We start from the raw sequence: 15,731 nt of genomic DNA, 5'->3' as shown, positions 1-15,731 counted from the left end.
CCAGGCCAGGACCAGAGTGACACCTTTTGGGCTTCTCACCATCACTGCTCTTGAGATCAGAGTCTAGAGCACTGAAATGAAAGAGCTTTTTGTATTTTTTTTTTTTTTTCTCTTAACAACAATCAGCTCCTTGTCATCGAGAGGCTTTTCTTGATAAGGAACTGCTCCTTTTCTACAATTTCCTTTCCTTGGCATGAGATAAATATGCCTACCTACTTCCAGCAGCCTGATTCTGTCCCTCTGCAGTGCCTACCCAAAGACAGTCATGAATAGAGAGAGAAATTTTCTGTTGGAAAAGAATTGTTCTGTTAATTTATCTCCAACACAGCTACAGTAAAAAGTTTCATTACCTTTAATGGGATTTTTCACAGAGAAAAAGGCAATATGAAGCAATTAATGGAAAATATATTTTAAGACCAGACCCATAAAGCTAACAACAAGTACCTTTGATAATCTTCAAGTTAGTCAAGTGAATACTTTTTGAAAGATTATATAATTACACCTCCAGGAGCTACTTTCCCCTCTCACTGAGGATGTTTAACAGAAAGAGTAAGAATCAGCACAACAGTAATTAAATACTTCTATTTATTTTTTCATTAATACAGTATTTCCTTCTCCACAGATTAATAAAAAGAGTAAGACTCATAAGACATTTATTGAAGAGCTACCAAAGTATGGTGATACTGGATCTATGGCTTCTTTTGAAAGACAATCTGCTTTAGTATTGTTCAGAAATATTGCTGCTGCCTACAGAATAATGAACCTTTTTTCCCCAACCTAAATATCCATAACGGATCCAAGGCACATAACATGGTAGTAATTTTATGAAACTGTTTTACCCAGGTACTCAGAAGAGAAATATACCACATCAAAAGGTATAAGAATTATTTGAAGAGAAAGTTTATTAAAGATAAGTGTAGATTAAGCCAGAAGGTGAATTATTTTGCTAGAGAAAATTAGAGTTTTGACTTTCTCTGAAAGAAGCTGACAATAGCATTTACACATTCATCAGATAACCACCTCTCCTGAAGGACTTCACACTCTTTACTGTTGACTGCATGGAGCTTCTCCTTTTCTGCACTTCGTAACAGTTGCTTTGACAATGCCAAGGACTGGAGGAGAAAGAGAGTAATGTTAGGAAGCTGTTTTCTCTATCTCACTTTAATGTTTAAAAAAGAAAAAAAAAGCACAATAAACACACTGGAATTCAAACAGACTTGTATTAACATTGCACTTCTTAGCTTTTAAGTCAACCTTTTAGCTGGAAGTAAGTACTGCATTTAATTACCAAGACTGCTAATAAGGAGGAGGAGATTCATGGGAAACAAAGCAGCAGCCCACTAAGTGCTGATAAGTAGATTGGTATAAGAAGTGAAACCTGTTCAACTGTCTGCAGAGCCAAAGGCAACCTACGTTACCAGCTGCTGGCACGAGTGTCTCCTCTTGTCCAATGTAACATCATGTCATTGTGATTCAAATAGTTTTGCAAAACTTAAACTAGTGAGCAGGATGACTGAATTCAGCAAAAAGTAAAGCCACTCAGCAACATCTTCAGCACCCACTGTGCACACAGTACGACTGACATTGTAGAATCAGGGGCAAGGCTCTTAAACCTGAACTATTGCCAAAATAAAAACCTAGAAGGCATCCAAAGCATGCACACAGGGACTGCAAGAGGATTAATTAGTTTTTAATGCTTTTCAGCCATTGAATCTTCATGTACACTACACCCTTAGATTCAGCCAGGGTACAGGAGAGGTATGTTTCCCAGCAGCTGAGGGACAGGGACAGACCTATGCTTAAAAGAAATATATTGAGCCTTGTTATTTCAAATAAGGATGAAGTGAAAAAAAAAGGAACAGGATAGGCTTGGTAGGAAGGCTGGGAATGCTACAGGTTTACAAAGTGGAGAAGACTTTAAAATACTAACATTTTTTGGGAGGCTTGCATAAGCTTCTAATCTTGCCCAAACTTCCTTCTGAAAACTTCTTTCAGGGAAGACTTCAGTCACTAATCCCTGGGCACAGGCTTCTGCTGCAGTCAGCTTTTTATTGAACAGCAAAATTTCACTTGCCTATATAAAGAAAAACAGAAAGTGTGATTCAACGAGACACAAGACATGAGAAATCTGACAGGAAAGGTACAAGCTTCCAAATCATATCTGTTTTACTCACTTGCTCATTAACACTTGTCCTCTGAAAAGAACAAAAAAACACAGAATAGATGAGGTTGGAAGAGGCCTCCAGCTACTGCCTAGTTCAAAAGCCCTTCTGAAGCAGGGTCAGCTGGAGCATGCTGCCCCAGACTGTATCTTGTTGGGTTTTGAGTAACTCCAAGGACGAAGACTTCACAGCATCTCTGCACAACCTGTTCCTGTGTCTCACCACCCCCACTATAAAGTTACAGATAGAGATAGAACTTCCTGTGTTTCAATTTACACCCTTTTACTCTTGGCTACCACTGACAAGAATATGCCCCTATTTTCTTTATCCCTTCCCATCAGGTATTTATAAGCATTGGTAAGTGTCCACCCAAGCCTCCTGTAATCCAGGAAAAATGGTCCTAGCTTTCTCAGCCTCTTCTCATATGTAGTGTGTTCCAGGGCCTTAATCATCTTTGTGGCTCTTTGCTGGGCCTGCTCCAGTATGTCCAAGTCTCTCTTGCAGCTGGAGCCCAGACCCAAACACAGCACTCCAGCTGTGGTCTCACTAGTGTTGAGAAGAGGGGGAAGAATCACTTCCCTCAACCTGCTGGCAATGCCGTCTAGTGCAACCCAAGATGCCATTGGCCTTCTTTGATGCAAGGGTGCATTGCTGGCTCACAGGCAACTTGCTGCCCACCAGGACACACAGGTCCTTCTCTGCAAAGCTGCTTTCCAGCCAGTAAGACCCCAATAGGCACTGGTGTGTGGGATTATTTCTTCCCAAGTACAGAACTTTGCCTTCTCCTTTGCTGAAGTCTGAGATTCTCCAATTCTCCAGCCTGCTCAGGCCCTTCTGAATAGCAACGCACGCAGTGCATTAGAAGTTCCTCTGAATCAGGTATCATGTGCTCAGTCCTGTCATCTGGGCCATAATGCAGAGCTTAAATAAGTATTAGACCCACTATCGACCCCTGGCAACTGACCTCCAACTCCTGTTACTCATCAAGAGTCTACCTGTCTTTTTGAATAGAGCTTCAAGGTTGTCACTTCAAATTACACCATCATACATTTGTTTGTTCACTTCCAACAGTGACTCCATGATTTCTAGAACATGGACTGGTAGGTTATATCTCACTGAATAGATTACCTTCAATAACTGGATGTTTATGAAGCACTTGCTCTATTCTTTACAGATGTAAACACTCCTCAACTTAAATACCATATATTAACACAGGTAATAATACCAGTTAAGTACCTGAAACTATCCAGATTTTTTTCTGTGGGATATCAAAAGAAGCAGAAAGGGACTTACATTGCTCTAAGAAATGAAATGAAAATGTAGATTCTACTCTTTTTTTTCCTTTTAATTACTATTATTTAGTGTCCTTCTAGCGTAGTCAGAGAAGAATATGGACAGAAGACCAATATATATTAGAACAAAACAGATAAGAAGGCTGCAAGTAAATCCACAAATGGATTGCTTCACATTTACACTTGAAGGAATGGTTGCATACAAGTTTCCCACAGGACTGGCAGAAACCACACTTGTTCCCTTGGCTGAGGGACAAGACATTTCTTAAGGGAGCCTTCTTTGAAGACTCCTTCCTTTGCTCTTAAAAAGTTAAAGGATAACAACACACAAAGGTATGATGATCCCACATTCAGTGCAGACATTCTTACCTTGGCTAAGCCCATGATTTTTGGAAACAGGTAAGAGGAACATCCTTCTGGGCTCTGTCCAAGTTGACTAAATGGGCTGTGAAATGTAGCCTGGAAAATATAAAAGGAAAAAAAAAATAAAACAAAGCAAACCTCACAACAGAGCATGGGACTAAAGTACTTGGATTTAGTTTTCATTTTAAAGCTTCTGCCGTAACAGAGTTCAGCAGAAACACATTTGAACTGTTACCATAATAGGCTTTAAATACCATTCAGTAACACCACTTCATCCCCTCAATGAACCCAAGAGCTGACTTTGTCTGTATAATTCAATTCCCTTATCGTAATAAAACCATTTATAAAGTTACCTCATTTGAATACTTAGAGAAACTAATTTGCATCCGCAAAGTCTTCACAGAAAGGATGCTCATACATGTCTGCCCTAAAATTTATTAAATACATAGCCCAAACACCTAAAGCAGCAAGGAACATTTTTCTTTCTGAAGGAACACTACGTTTATTCTACTCCTGAACAATCTGAGTCACTGAATCTTCTTTCCTCAGGTTTCATGCAAATTTAAGAAGAACTTATGGCAGAAATCTGTCATGGGATCATACAAAATATCCCAATTGCATGTTAGACCTGAACTGCAGAATTTTATGTTTTGACAACTCACATCAGCTTTAATTAAAGACAACAAAATGTCTGCGTTTATTTCCATTTAAAAATATTAACTGATACACAAAGAGTGCATAAGCTGCCAATGCAGCTTTCACTGTAATCACCTTTTAGTGTACTCTAGACAGCTAGGCTGTACAACAGATCAATAGACTTCCCAGCAAGAAAGTGACGTTTATATAGTTGTAAGAAAACAGACATCTGCCAGAACACAGGCTAGTACTGGTCATGCTTAAGCAAGGTGGGATTAACTATACCAGGGGTGCCTCATGGACTGGAGCAAATCTAGTGCAGAAGGTGATGTTAACTGACCGCCCAGAGTGTTGATCAGTTGTCAGACTGGGCTGTGCAGTATCCTGCTAATGTGCCTGGTAAACACTGCTCTGGGAATATCTAGCTGAGAATAAAACCAGATCCTGGGCATAGCAAAGCTGGCCATTTCTGGAGTAGGTAGACAATGCCTAAGGCACTCAAACCAAACTAAAAGAGAATGTGAAATTAAGTAGTAATTTGGATGAGAATTATCTTACTGCATGGGAGCTCACAATCCTGGAAAGGGAATAATACACAACAATCACCTTTGAGATGTCTTCAATAAACTTAAGTCAATAGGAAAGTTCTCATGAAGACTAATGTAAGTGAAAAGACTCATTGAGACTCTGCAGAAATCCTCAAAGAACTGTTATCTAAGGCACAAGCAAAAGCTGCTCCAGTGCAGGTAGGAAGGTAGTAACAGATTGTCTTAGCTAAACCATGAGCTTGCCACTGGCTTTAAATACAAGTACACAAAGTGAAAACTACATCAGACAACTAAGTATGAAAACAATACAAGAATGTGGAGATGAAAAAAATAGAAACACAGGGCAAAAATAAGACACATCTATCAGTGATTAAAGTAGTAAAAGGAGGGTCAAGTATGAAACTCAAAATATACAAGAAAGATACCTTTAACAGGATGAAACATTTAATGTTTCTTTGGATGAAGCTTATGAACTTGTGGCTGTAGGAGATATGCTGAGGGGGAAGTGATTAAAATTTAAAATAGCCTTAACAAAACTAAGAGGTCTGAGTAAGAAGACACTATTTAATATGAACAATTTTGGCACAAATATTTGTTATACAGCATATGGTATACGATAAGGACTGTTTAACTGGCAACCCTACAGCAAGGGCTCCAGGTGTTACAGCAAATCAGAAGTATCTAAATCAAGTAACAGTGGGATGCCAAAAGAGAAACACAGCCTGCAGGATGTGGAGAAGTAACACATCAGTAACACATAAGCTGAAGTGACGTGTCCAGTTTGTATCACTATGCTTAAAGAGACTGGAAGGGGCCCAGAGGAATGTTGGCTGCAGGCTTCAGAAAGCATGAGTAAAAACTGAATGAATTGCAGCTCTTCAGCATAAAGAAAGAAAAGATCGAGAGAGTGGATGTACACCTGAGATACAACTAACAGTCTAAATACACTGGTGGCAAAGCACATTTATAGCTATTGTAAGGGAGAATGAAAATTGTTTGTTCTTTAAATTCAGGTACAGGAAACAACTTGCTGCCCTGCAGCAAAAAAATATCAGAGAGGAGAGGAGGAAGAACCCAACAATTTTCTAGGAAAAGAGCTCTAGGGACCAGAATAGACTGATTAGATCATGTACGTTATGCCAGTATATGTGAGGAGTGACATGGTCCTAGCTGAGCCTGTTCGGGACAAACAGAGGGAGTTGGTCGCTTGCAGCTCAATTTTCTTGATACTCATAATGACAAACCCAATCCAACAGGGACTTTGAAGGAAAATCTGACACAATGCTGAAGCAGGAGTCAAAGTACCATCATATACACTTCTGCAAGGAAAAGCTTGTCTAAAATCAATTAAGAACTTCAGTTAAGTTCTGTATCTGTTTAATAACCTTATACAAATAAACAACAGAACATAAGAAGTAAGTCATATACAATGGGATTCTGTGCTATGCCTTAATACAGCTTTTGGTTATGTATTTGTCAAGTTACCTTAAAAGGAACCTTAAGCTGAATAAACAGAAGCTTTTTCAAATCTACCTTGGAACACAGATTAGATGACAAGCCAGTTAATGCACTTCCACTCCACTATAATCTTTTTGCTCCCCCTCTCACACCTGAAAGGGGCCTTGGAGCCAAAGCTGCTCTTTACTGCACCCACTGATACAGTAAAGTGTTTCTAAACTGGAGTCAGTAACTCGATAAGCGCAACTTCAGCAGGAAAATTCCAAGCGTGGTAACCTCTGGTTGATGCATCCCTAAGCTAGTAATTAATATAGGTGTTCATGTGATATAAAAAGCCTTTAAACTTGTGTGTTCTCTTCTGTCAGATTACCCTAAACCAAGTAATATTTGCTACAGAAAGAGGCTTGAAGAATGCCTTGGGACCAGCTACGTGACGTACTTACCCTGTCAGAAGCATAGACAACATCACACAACGCAAGGACAGTTACACAGATTCCAATAGCTGGGCCATTTACCACTGCAATCAGTGGTTTAGGAAAATCAATAAAGTGACCGACAAACTCTCTAGAGAGAAGGAAAAACAGAATGTAAGAGACATCCTACTACTTTTCATCAAATATAAGCAACATTCAAAAAACACATTATTAGATACTGTATAATAAAACTCATGAGCTAGATTCTTTGTAGCATATGGCTTTTGACCCTTTCCCAAATGAATTCTGACACATAAAATAAGAACTATTTGAAATACCTGCATTTCCTTACCAACAAAGAATCAAACATGTAAATATCAGCATAGCTCTCCTAGTTTCTGCAATGAAGTATGGAAGTGCTGTCTCTCTTTAGCTAGTTATCAAATACAGCTCATTAACAAGAACAGTCTTTTGCCCTCTCTGTCCAGCTCCCTATATATCCATCCATCCCAATTCCACCCATGGGATTCCCTTCACAGATTCTGCAGGGAAGACCCAGCAGGCACAACACAGAATTCCCTAGTGCTGTTCTGCACGGGCTTGAGAAATTGCTTTTTGTTTTGTTCGACAGCTACTTCTCCAACCCAGAAGTGAAAAACACATTCTCAACTTAAGAGTACGTTTCAAAAATGAACAGTATTGTAAGAACTCCACTTCTCTGTCATCCCTCTGCATCAGTTGTAACGAAGCACTGTGCTCATGTAACAGTAACAGCACAGCAAATGCTGTCTTCTCACAAGAGCAAGATGAAAGAGCATGAAGTATCCAGGAGACTATGTATTGTGTTCAGCATCCTGGAAAACACTGCAGGTTGGAATGTCTGCCAGATACCACTGAATAACATTTTCAGATCAGATTTGGACTGCATCATTATCACTTTGTAGGGACAACTGCAATCCCCAGACAGCTGGCCTAAGTACAAGTGAAAGCTTTACTTGCAGTTCATCTTTAAAATGTAACTAAAAAGTATTGTTTGCTTTTATGTTTCTTTTAGATTTTCTCTCAACTGCAAGTGCTTGAGGAAGCAATCCAACTTTTAAGTATCTCTCAGATGTAATCATCACACAAGAGAAGTAACAAAGAAGACAAAATCTGCTTAAACATGGAACAAACAAACATGTTTTTTGTCCCAAAAAAAGCCCATTTCAGCCACTGTGCCAGATGATGTCTCTGATCTGCTTGGCCTTAGAAAATACATTAGTTTAACAGGTAGATTCAGACTCAAAGACAGAACCAAGATCTCAGTATTCCTAGGCAATTTTGAACAGGTTCATTTCACGTAGTCTCTATTGAAGGAAGTCTGACAGTGAAGGTATTTTGGCAAGTCCTGCTAGTGCAGACACTGCTGGATATCAGAAAACCCACAATTTTTTCGTTGCAGCTTACAAACTATGCAGTCAAAATAATGTTCCTGTTATTATATCTGGACATACTCTGGGGACTAAAAAATAAAATTGAGTGTACAGCATTACTGTACTTAAAAAGATTTATAATATTAATCCTATTTCTTCATTTATTCAATACAATTAATACTACTTCTCCCACATAATCTTCGTGTGTATGTACATGGTGAGCTCCCAGACACAGTCTTCTAAATGGATGTATTGTAGCATAAATGGGCCCCTGCTATGGTGTTTTCTAACAATGCCTGCAAATTATATTTACCCATCACACTAACTTATGCATTTATGAAAACAAAACGTTTTACTTGAGTAACACCGCTCCATCTTTTGCCATCTCCTCCATTTGATTGGGTTGGATATCAGTAAAATTGCTCAGATCATTTCCACTACTATAGTACTCTCCATTTCCTGCAGAGAACACATACAGATAAATGCACCAGTGGTTTCTGAGTAGGTAAGAAAAGCTTCCATTTATTATACTGACAAAAGAACTACATACTAAGTGTCTAACAGTATTAAATTATTGGAGGGATTGTCTCAAAGTATGTTGCTATTTGCTCCTAGCAATACACGTGCTAGATGTTCCAGTTGTGTCAACAATCCTTGTCATTTTGTGAGGGCTGTTGTGCCTAGGCATTGCTACTGAAAGGAAATTCAGCATCCTGGGGGTTGGTAAATAAGAGAGTGGAAAAGAATACGTATTTAATTACCTCAGAAGTAAATGGTCTTGAGCCCAAATTCACCTTGCATCCACACTACTTAGCTGCCAAAGCTCGAGCTTTGACTAATTTCCTAAACCAACCAATCTGCAACAAGGATGGGCCAGACAGGCAGCTCCTGCCCTCAGCCAGTCTGTCCCACTCCCACCTGCCTTGAAAGAATCTTGCCAGAACACTTGGAAAATCTTTGATCTCTACTACAGGAAAGAATTTCCTCAATTACAATTCTATCTTAGTATAAATACAGGTAGATAGTTCATGTCAGTACTGTATTTTGGCGTAATATAAAACAAATCTAAGCGAGGCATATGAAGCATAGTACCAGTAATAACAGCTATGGTTGAATCATCTTTTCCAGCTTCTTCAAGTGCTTGGATAATTTCTCTGTACATCTGCATAAGAAGAAAATGAAAAAGAATACAAATGTGATGCTGCAAAAGATCATAAAAAGGAGATTCACACTGACAACAAAGAACTTGATAGACAGATTAACTACAGTTCCTTTCAGTCCATCTTGCTTCAGTTAGTTCTGCTAAACCTGTAGTAACGATTCTTTAAAATCATAAGTAGCTTACCCAAGAAAGAACAAACCATTAATTCTCCCAAATTAATGTCTTTACCTTACGGTTGATGGCATTTTTCTTATCAGGTCGGTTAAACATTATTTTTGTGATCTTGTTTTTAGTGGTAACTATTATTGTTTCATAGCCACCATGTCTGCCCTCTTCTGGAGAAGCATCTTTCTTCTGGTCAGCAGACTCTGCAGAGACTAGACTTGAGACAAGTTCAATGTATTTCTGTCTGGCATTATCCTGAAATGAAAAAGAAAATAAAACAAAACAAGATCATCAAATGCTGAAATCCAAATCAGTTTGTTATGCTATTCATTGAATGGGTATCTGCAGAGGAAAGGGGACCCTATGCTAGGAGAAAAGAAAGAAAAAGTCTCAATTAGAAAGCATTCTAATTAAGGTGAGAAGGTGAATATGCTGTATTTAAACACTGTAGATCATACTTAAAGTCAGCTGGAAATCAGCTGCAAAGGACCTGCAAAACAAAAGTGCATAGATGCCACGATGATGACATTTTGTTGGAGAAGCATCCCTATCCACACCTAAGATTACCAGACACCTCTGATGTCATCTCAGCATTTACACATTTCTATAGATCCTTTATTCCTGCTTCCCAGCTAGACATTTCTCAAACACACTAAGTTTTTATTTTAGAACATGTGCTGCTGAAAATAAAAGTGCTGAAATGGATCTGTGGCGTGTTAACATTTTTTAAGACAATAGTTTTCATTTAACACAAAATATAAAAAGCCTAAAGAATCCTGCCTCCCTGTTTCTACAGTATGTAGTGACTTAAAAGAAGTGGAAGGTCTTGGTTGTTACAACCTCCCTTCTTGAAAGGATAATACACTTTGAACAATTCTCTAATCCATAATCTCTAGCAAAAGAAATAATCTATTCCCTCTCTACTGTAACTTCAAGAGCCAATTCTTTTCCTCAAGTGTTTCTTGGCTACCCCTAAAAGCTGCAGTGCCACCTCAAACAGCCAAAAAAACCCACCTGTGTATTAAGTAGTATCTTTGACTGACCTCAGAAACTACTCCTGAACAGCATGCCTTATGCAGTAGTGACACAGCTGGTTTGTAAAGCCTCTGCTTACTTCACTTAATAGTAGCTGGAGAAACTGGTAGCTACATGTGATGTTAGACTTAAGATAGTCTGCATGAAAATAGAACACTTATCTATCCTTGCATCTATAGTCTGCCTGCCCACTTCACTTGAAGTAAAGACTCCTTTAAAGGTTATTAAAGGTATTAAAGACGTCAGGATACACTGAGAAAAAACGAAGACAGGTTCTGAATGCACCAGTTTTTTTCTAGTCAATGGCGTAAGACACTGACTTTTTAAAACAACAAAGATTTTCATTTGCTCAATTCAGAAATTTTCTCCATATTTTAAGAACTGAGAAGTTCAAACCGTCTTAAAGGGAAGAGCAGAATATAACAGTGTGAAAAATCACTATTTTTATTGAAAGTCACATAGGCAAGATCTCTTACCCTGATACAAGCTGGTAGCAATACTGTAGAACTACACAGAACTTACACAGTAAAAAAAGAATCCCCAAATGCTGAAGCAGTGAAATTACTGTAGAATACAGTGCAAAACACTTTGGTGTCTGAAGCAGAGTTGCTCAGCTAGCATGTAATATGTTGAGCCATCAGCCATTCACTTACAGATCAGGCACTTCAAGATAGAGTAATCTACAACATGTCTAAGTGAAATTATAGGTATTATCACCTGAGACAAACTGCCAAGAGAATTCCATGCATCCCACTTGGCTTTCTTGACAAAGTCCAGCATACCTGGTTTTGGAGAATTGCAGGGACCTTCAGTAGCCTGAAAAGAGAGTGAAACAAAACTTATTTAAACCTCTAATCAAAATCCAGATGACTTGGTAGAAAAATATTATGACTGTTAGGAATATTTCTCTGATCAGGATATAGAATTCAGCTCTGACAGAAAGGAAAACTAGTGGTTGGACAATATTCAGACAGTTCACATGCCACCAAGTGTTCAGTGTCTGCTCTCTTTCTCCACACTTGGTGCTGGACTTTCAGAAGCACATAACCAACACGAGACATTAGTTTCCAAGACAGTCGTGCATTTAAGTTCTCCTATGTAAAATATTTTTAAAAGAAAGTTGAAGACTCATAAGCTATGTGAACAAAGAAAGCACTGCATAAGATCTATTAAAGTGGATTTTACTTCAAAGTTGGCCCTACTATGAGCAAGGGTGCTGGACCAGTTGCAGAAGTCTGAGCTATCCTTAAGTATTCCATGAGTGGTGTTCCTGAAGAAAAATACACTACCAGAGAAAAATATTTTGAGGGGGAAACAGGTAAGAAAGAATACATTTGAGCTCATCATTATTAATTAGTAAAACTACCTGGAACAGTCAGCTAAGGTTTTATTTACATGAGATACTGATTGCCTTCTTCAATACAGTAAGCCACAGCTTTCACTGACCTTGCAACCTATCTTGATCACAAATATGTTCCCAAATACCAGTACAAACCCTGCTAAGGACTTGTAGAGATTTCTACAAAGGTCTCTTCCCATGCTGTATTAAAGAACAACCGTCACACACAGCGTGGAGGGATAGTGTCTTGAATTACAAAATAAACCAAACCAAAGTAGACTACATTGACACACACAAAAGAATGAAGAAACCCCCCAAAAAACACAAACCAGAAATCAACCTTCACATGTCAACACTTATATCATAGGCTCAGCTACTAACTGTAGATACAACAAATTTAGGAGGAAGCATGTGGCACACACTTTTTTTCCTAGGCATAGTAAATTCTCCAGAGCTGCATTAATATATGCTATATTACATGGAAAGCATAACACAATAGATGTCATTTGGCTCTATGTTTTTGAATAAAGGTTTCTATTCAAAGCATGATTTATAGGATGAAACCAGTTTGGATTCCCTCCAATTTCAGGCAGGGTTTGCAGGGTTGGCACTTCAAGAACAGACTTTGAGTGCTTGACACAACGCATTTGAACATCCCATCTTTTAAGTAAATATTCTACAGGTCCATCCTGTCAGATTATAAATGCCCCTTATGAAGCAAAATAAGTCAACTCTACCTGTTTAAACAAAGCATAGAGCTTCAACTTAGTTTCATTCCCAGGATCCTTTTTCAAAAGCTTCAGCTGTTCTTGAGCCTTTTCAAAGTCTTTCTGGCTGACTTGCATGGTGGCTGCAGTCATGTGCAGGTGAGTTGCTGGAATGCAAACAGCTTGTGCTTGCCTGTGAGTAAGTGGGGGAAAAAAAAAAAGATCTCATTGCTTGGTTTTTCTCTAAGACTAGAAGAGAAAGAAATATGCTGCTTTTTAAGGCATTTAAAGTAAATGTAAAACATTAAATATTTGTACCTGCATTCAGGAAAAAAAGCAACAAAAAGCAATGTACTAAAAACTACTAGAAGGTTGTTTTAGCTGCAACATAATCAACCTTTGGTGGCATGTAAAGCACTAGATTTAATGCTGCCAAATGTCAAAGAAGCTATACAGTAAAATACCAGATGAATATATAAAGATCACTAAATGGCAGTAGTGGTAAACTAACGTTTTGCTGTTTCTGGAATAAATTGGAACCTAACAGGTTCTGTCCATGACAAACAAATAAGAAACACAGATTATTTTTATTAATGGTTTCAATCTCTGTATGCAACATTAACAGCTTTATAATGTCTACAAATTATAAGGAATATGCAGCCTGTCTGTTTTTTGTGATCTTTTCAAGTTTGTGCCCTTTCTCAAAGCACTTAAATCTGAAAGCCTGGTTCTCCCATCAGGACAGCGTAAGTGAAGACTAAGTTCAAAACATACTTTGGAAAAGGACTGGTTGTAAAACAGCTTGTAGACACTTGAAACAAGAAGAGTTAGTCAAAATATTATAGAAGAACTTTTTATCAGGGAAAAAAAAGTAAAGTAATTCAGTGAAAAAAACAACTAAACCAAATTTAAAAAACAAAACAAACAAACAAAAACACAAAAAACCCCAAAAAACTCCAACAAACAACTGAAAACCCCCAAACCAAAGAACCAAATGTAACTCAACCCTGTAACACATTGTAAAAGCAGGTTCATTTAAAAAAAAAATTGGAATAAAAAGCCAAGAAGTCTAACAATTTTGGCTTATGTTGTCTGTGCTTTCTTTGGTTAAACTGCAATATATGTTAAGTATTTTTTACTATTTTAAAAAATGTTAGTAGTTTATGTAACGACATTCCTTCTCTATTTTAGTAAAAAGAAAAAAAAATCCCAGTTTGCCCCGTTGTGTCTTTCAGAGACAGCTGTCATGTTAGAGAATCATAATTTATAGATTTCATAACCAGTCACACATTTGAAAAATTCGCAAATGCAGACTGAATGCTTAATCATTAATTTAATCTGTTAATATTTCAATGATAGAATCAGCATTTTAAAGTCATAACTAACATGAAAATTCTGCCTTTTTATACACACCTAATGAGAATTTTATAGAAATTCAATAGCACCGTTTACTTCAGAAACATTCTCATTTGTCATACTCTTAAATAAAATTTATGTTCTGTTCCAAGCCTAAAGTTGCAGGCAGGAAGCATTAAGAATGCCAACTGTGTCCAATTTTATTACTCTTTATTTTATGCAGATAGAAGCTTTTAGTTGTCTTGTAAAAATGTCTGTAAGATCAATTTGGTTTATGTCCTACAGTCCTTCTGTATTAACAAAATCTAAGTTTCTGGTATTTCTTGAGGGAGGGGGGTGGGCTATCGAGTCTGAATGAAAGACAAATAATATTTTCTGTAATATGCAGAAATTATTTAAAAAAGAAAATCCCAGACTCTGCTTCAAAATCTTATTCTAGTAAAAAGAAATCAATCTGAACAATAAAAAAAATTGAATAGGCTACCAAAAAAGCCTGCAGGACCAGAACGTAATTGTACTTGAATTGATCAACTGTAGACCTTTATTAACACAGCAGTGCACCCAGGCAAACACAGGTAAACCATCTGCCAGTTTAACTAACATTCAAGTAAATTGATGTATTCAAAAGACTGTGTCAGAGTTTAACAAGTTTATCCCTTAACCAGCTGGGAGGTTATTCAGCTAAATTTACCTCCAGCATCAATAAAAGCACTTTGACAGGAAAATATATGTACCTAAATGGATTCAGATGCAAGGTTTTAATACTGAGTTTCTTTGCTTAGTCTGTCCTGGAGTCACAGAACATGACACTCACTTTCAGGTCCTATCCCCAAGCATGTCTTCAAATCACATTTACAGGAAGAAGAAAATGAGTCTGCAGGAAGACAAACGGCAGTTTCTTTTGTAGTTTTCCCACACACCCCTCCAGTTTTTTCAGCCATGACTGGAATTACTTGAGTGCTGCTGTTCTCAGGATGATCCATGTACCTGGTACTATATTTTTCTGTCAGTCTAGGCAGTGACTACACTGAAATGGATTCAGCACCTAAAAACGAAGAATTGGATTTACACCGTGTTTGACAATCAGGAAATGGCTATGTTCACACAATGTTTTAAATAGTTGTCCTGGTTTGAGCCAGGATGAAGCCAACAATATAAATAGGCTTTAAGAATCTCTTTTATACACAGTTTGATAGCAACCACAAATGAACAAGAGGATGGATAGTTGGGGAGAGGGGAACAGCACAGCAGTTGGTCTGGAGGTATGTACACACATTCACGGTTAAGGGTGTTTGGGATTTAGCAGGTCACAAGTTCTCTTCCTTATTATGGATGCAAAGTGGACAAGTGAGAAGGGGAGAAGAAAACAATTAGGTAAATGAAAAAGCCAATCTGACTAGGGAAAAGTGGAATTTTTTTTTTTTATATAAGTGCAGACTCAGAGCTACTTTCCTTTGCTCTTTGCTTATACCCAGTTTTACTTCTTATCTACAAAATATTTGAGTAAAACACAATCTATTCACTTAAAATACTCTTATCTTTCATTCTTCTTTTCTTCCTTTCCTATTGGTTCATAACAGTAGGTTGTGCAACTTAGCTGTTTATTAAAGTCTGGTTCTAAAAAGTGGCCTCTTTTCTTTAGTTCTTCCTTGCTGCTTGTAGCTCAGTTCTCTTCAGGATATT

General features: G+C 37.8%; 1 protein-coding gene across 7 annotated transcripts in view; it reads right to left on the bottom strand.

The window, feature by feature from the left end:
• Positions 1–571: 571 nt before the first annotated feature.
• The window catches only part of ECI2 (enoyl-CoA delta isomerase 2), a 28,447-nt gene continuing 13,287 nt past the window's right edge, over positions 572–15,731 (bottom strand). For 3 of the 7 annotated variants that reach the window (XM_051609891.1, XM_051609889.1, XM_051609890.1), the window contains 10 exons: positions 14,863–14,922; positions 12,723–12,885; positions 11,364–11,462; positions 9,675–9,866; positions 9,377–9,446; positions 8,641–8,743; positions 6,903–7,023; positions 3,824–3,913; positions 1,931–2,074; positions 572–1,112 (listed from right to left, as the gene is read on the bottom strand). In XM_051609891.1, the coding sequence (XP_051465851.1) occupies positions 957–1,112; positions 1,931–2,074; positions 3,824–3,913; positions 6,903–7,023; positions 8,641–8,743; positions 9,377–9,446; positions 9,675–9,866; positions 11,364–11,462; positions 12,723–12,845 (1,098 nt within the window). In that variant the 5' untranslated portion in view covers positions 12,846–12,885; positions 14,863–14,922 and the 3' untranslated portion in view covers positions 572–956. Of the gene's footprint in view, positions 1,113–1,930; positions 2,075–3,823; positions 3,914–6,902; positions 7,024–8,640; positions 8,744–9,376; positions 9,447–9,674; positions 9,867–11,363; positions 11,463–12,722; positions 12,886–14,782; positions 14,923–15,731 lie in introns of those variants that run through there. The other 4 variants (XM_051609887.1, XM_051609888.1, XM_051609893.1 and 1 more) reach the window with 2 other exon arrangements.

Source organism: Apus apus, chromosome 2, assembly GCF_020740795.1.
Source record: "Apus apus isolate bApuApu2 chromosome 2, bApuApu2.pri.cur, whole genome shotgun sequence".
Lineage (NCBI taxonomy): Eukaryota > Metazoa > Chordata > Aves > Apodiformes > Apodidae > Apus > Apus apus.
Note: the sequence above shows the minus strand (reverse complement) of the source record. Positions and strands in the feature narration are given on the sequence as shown.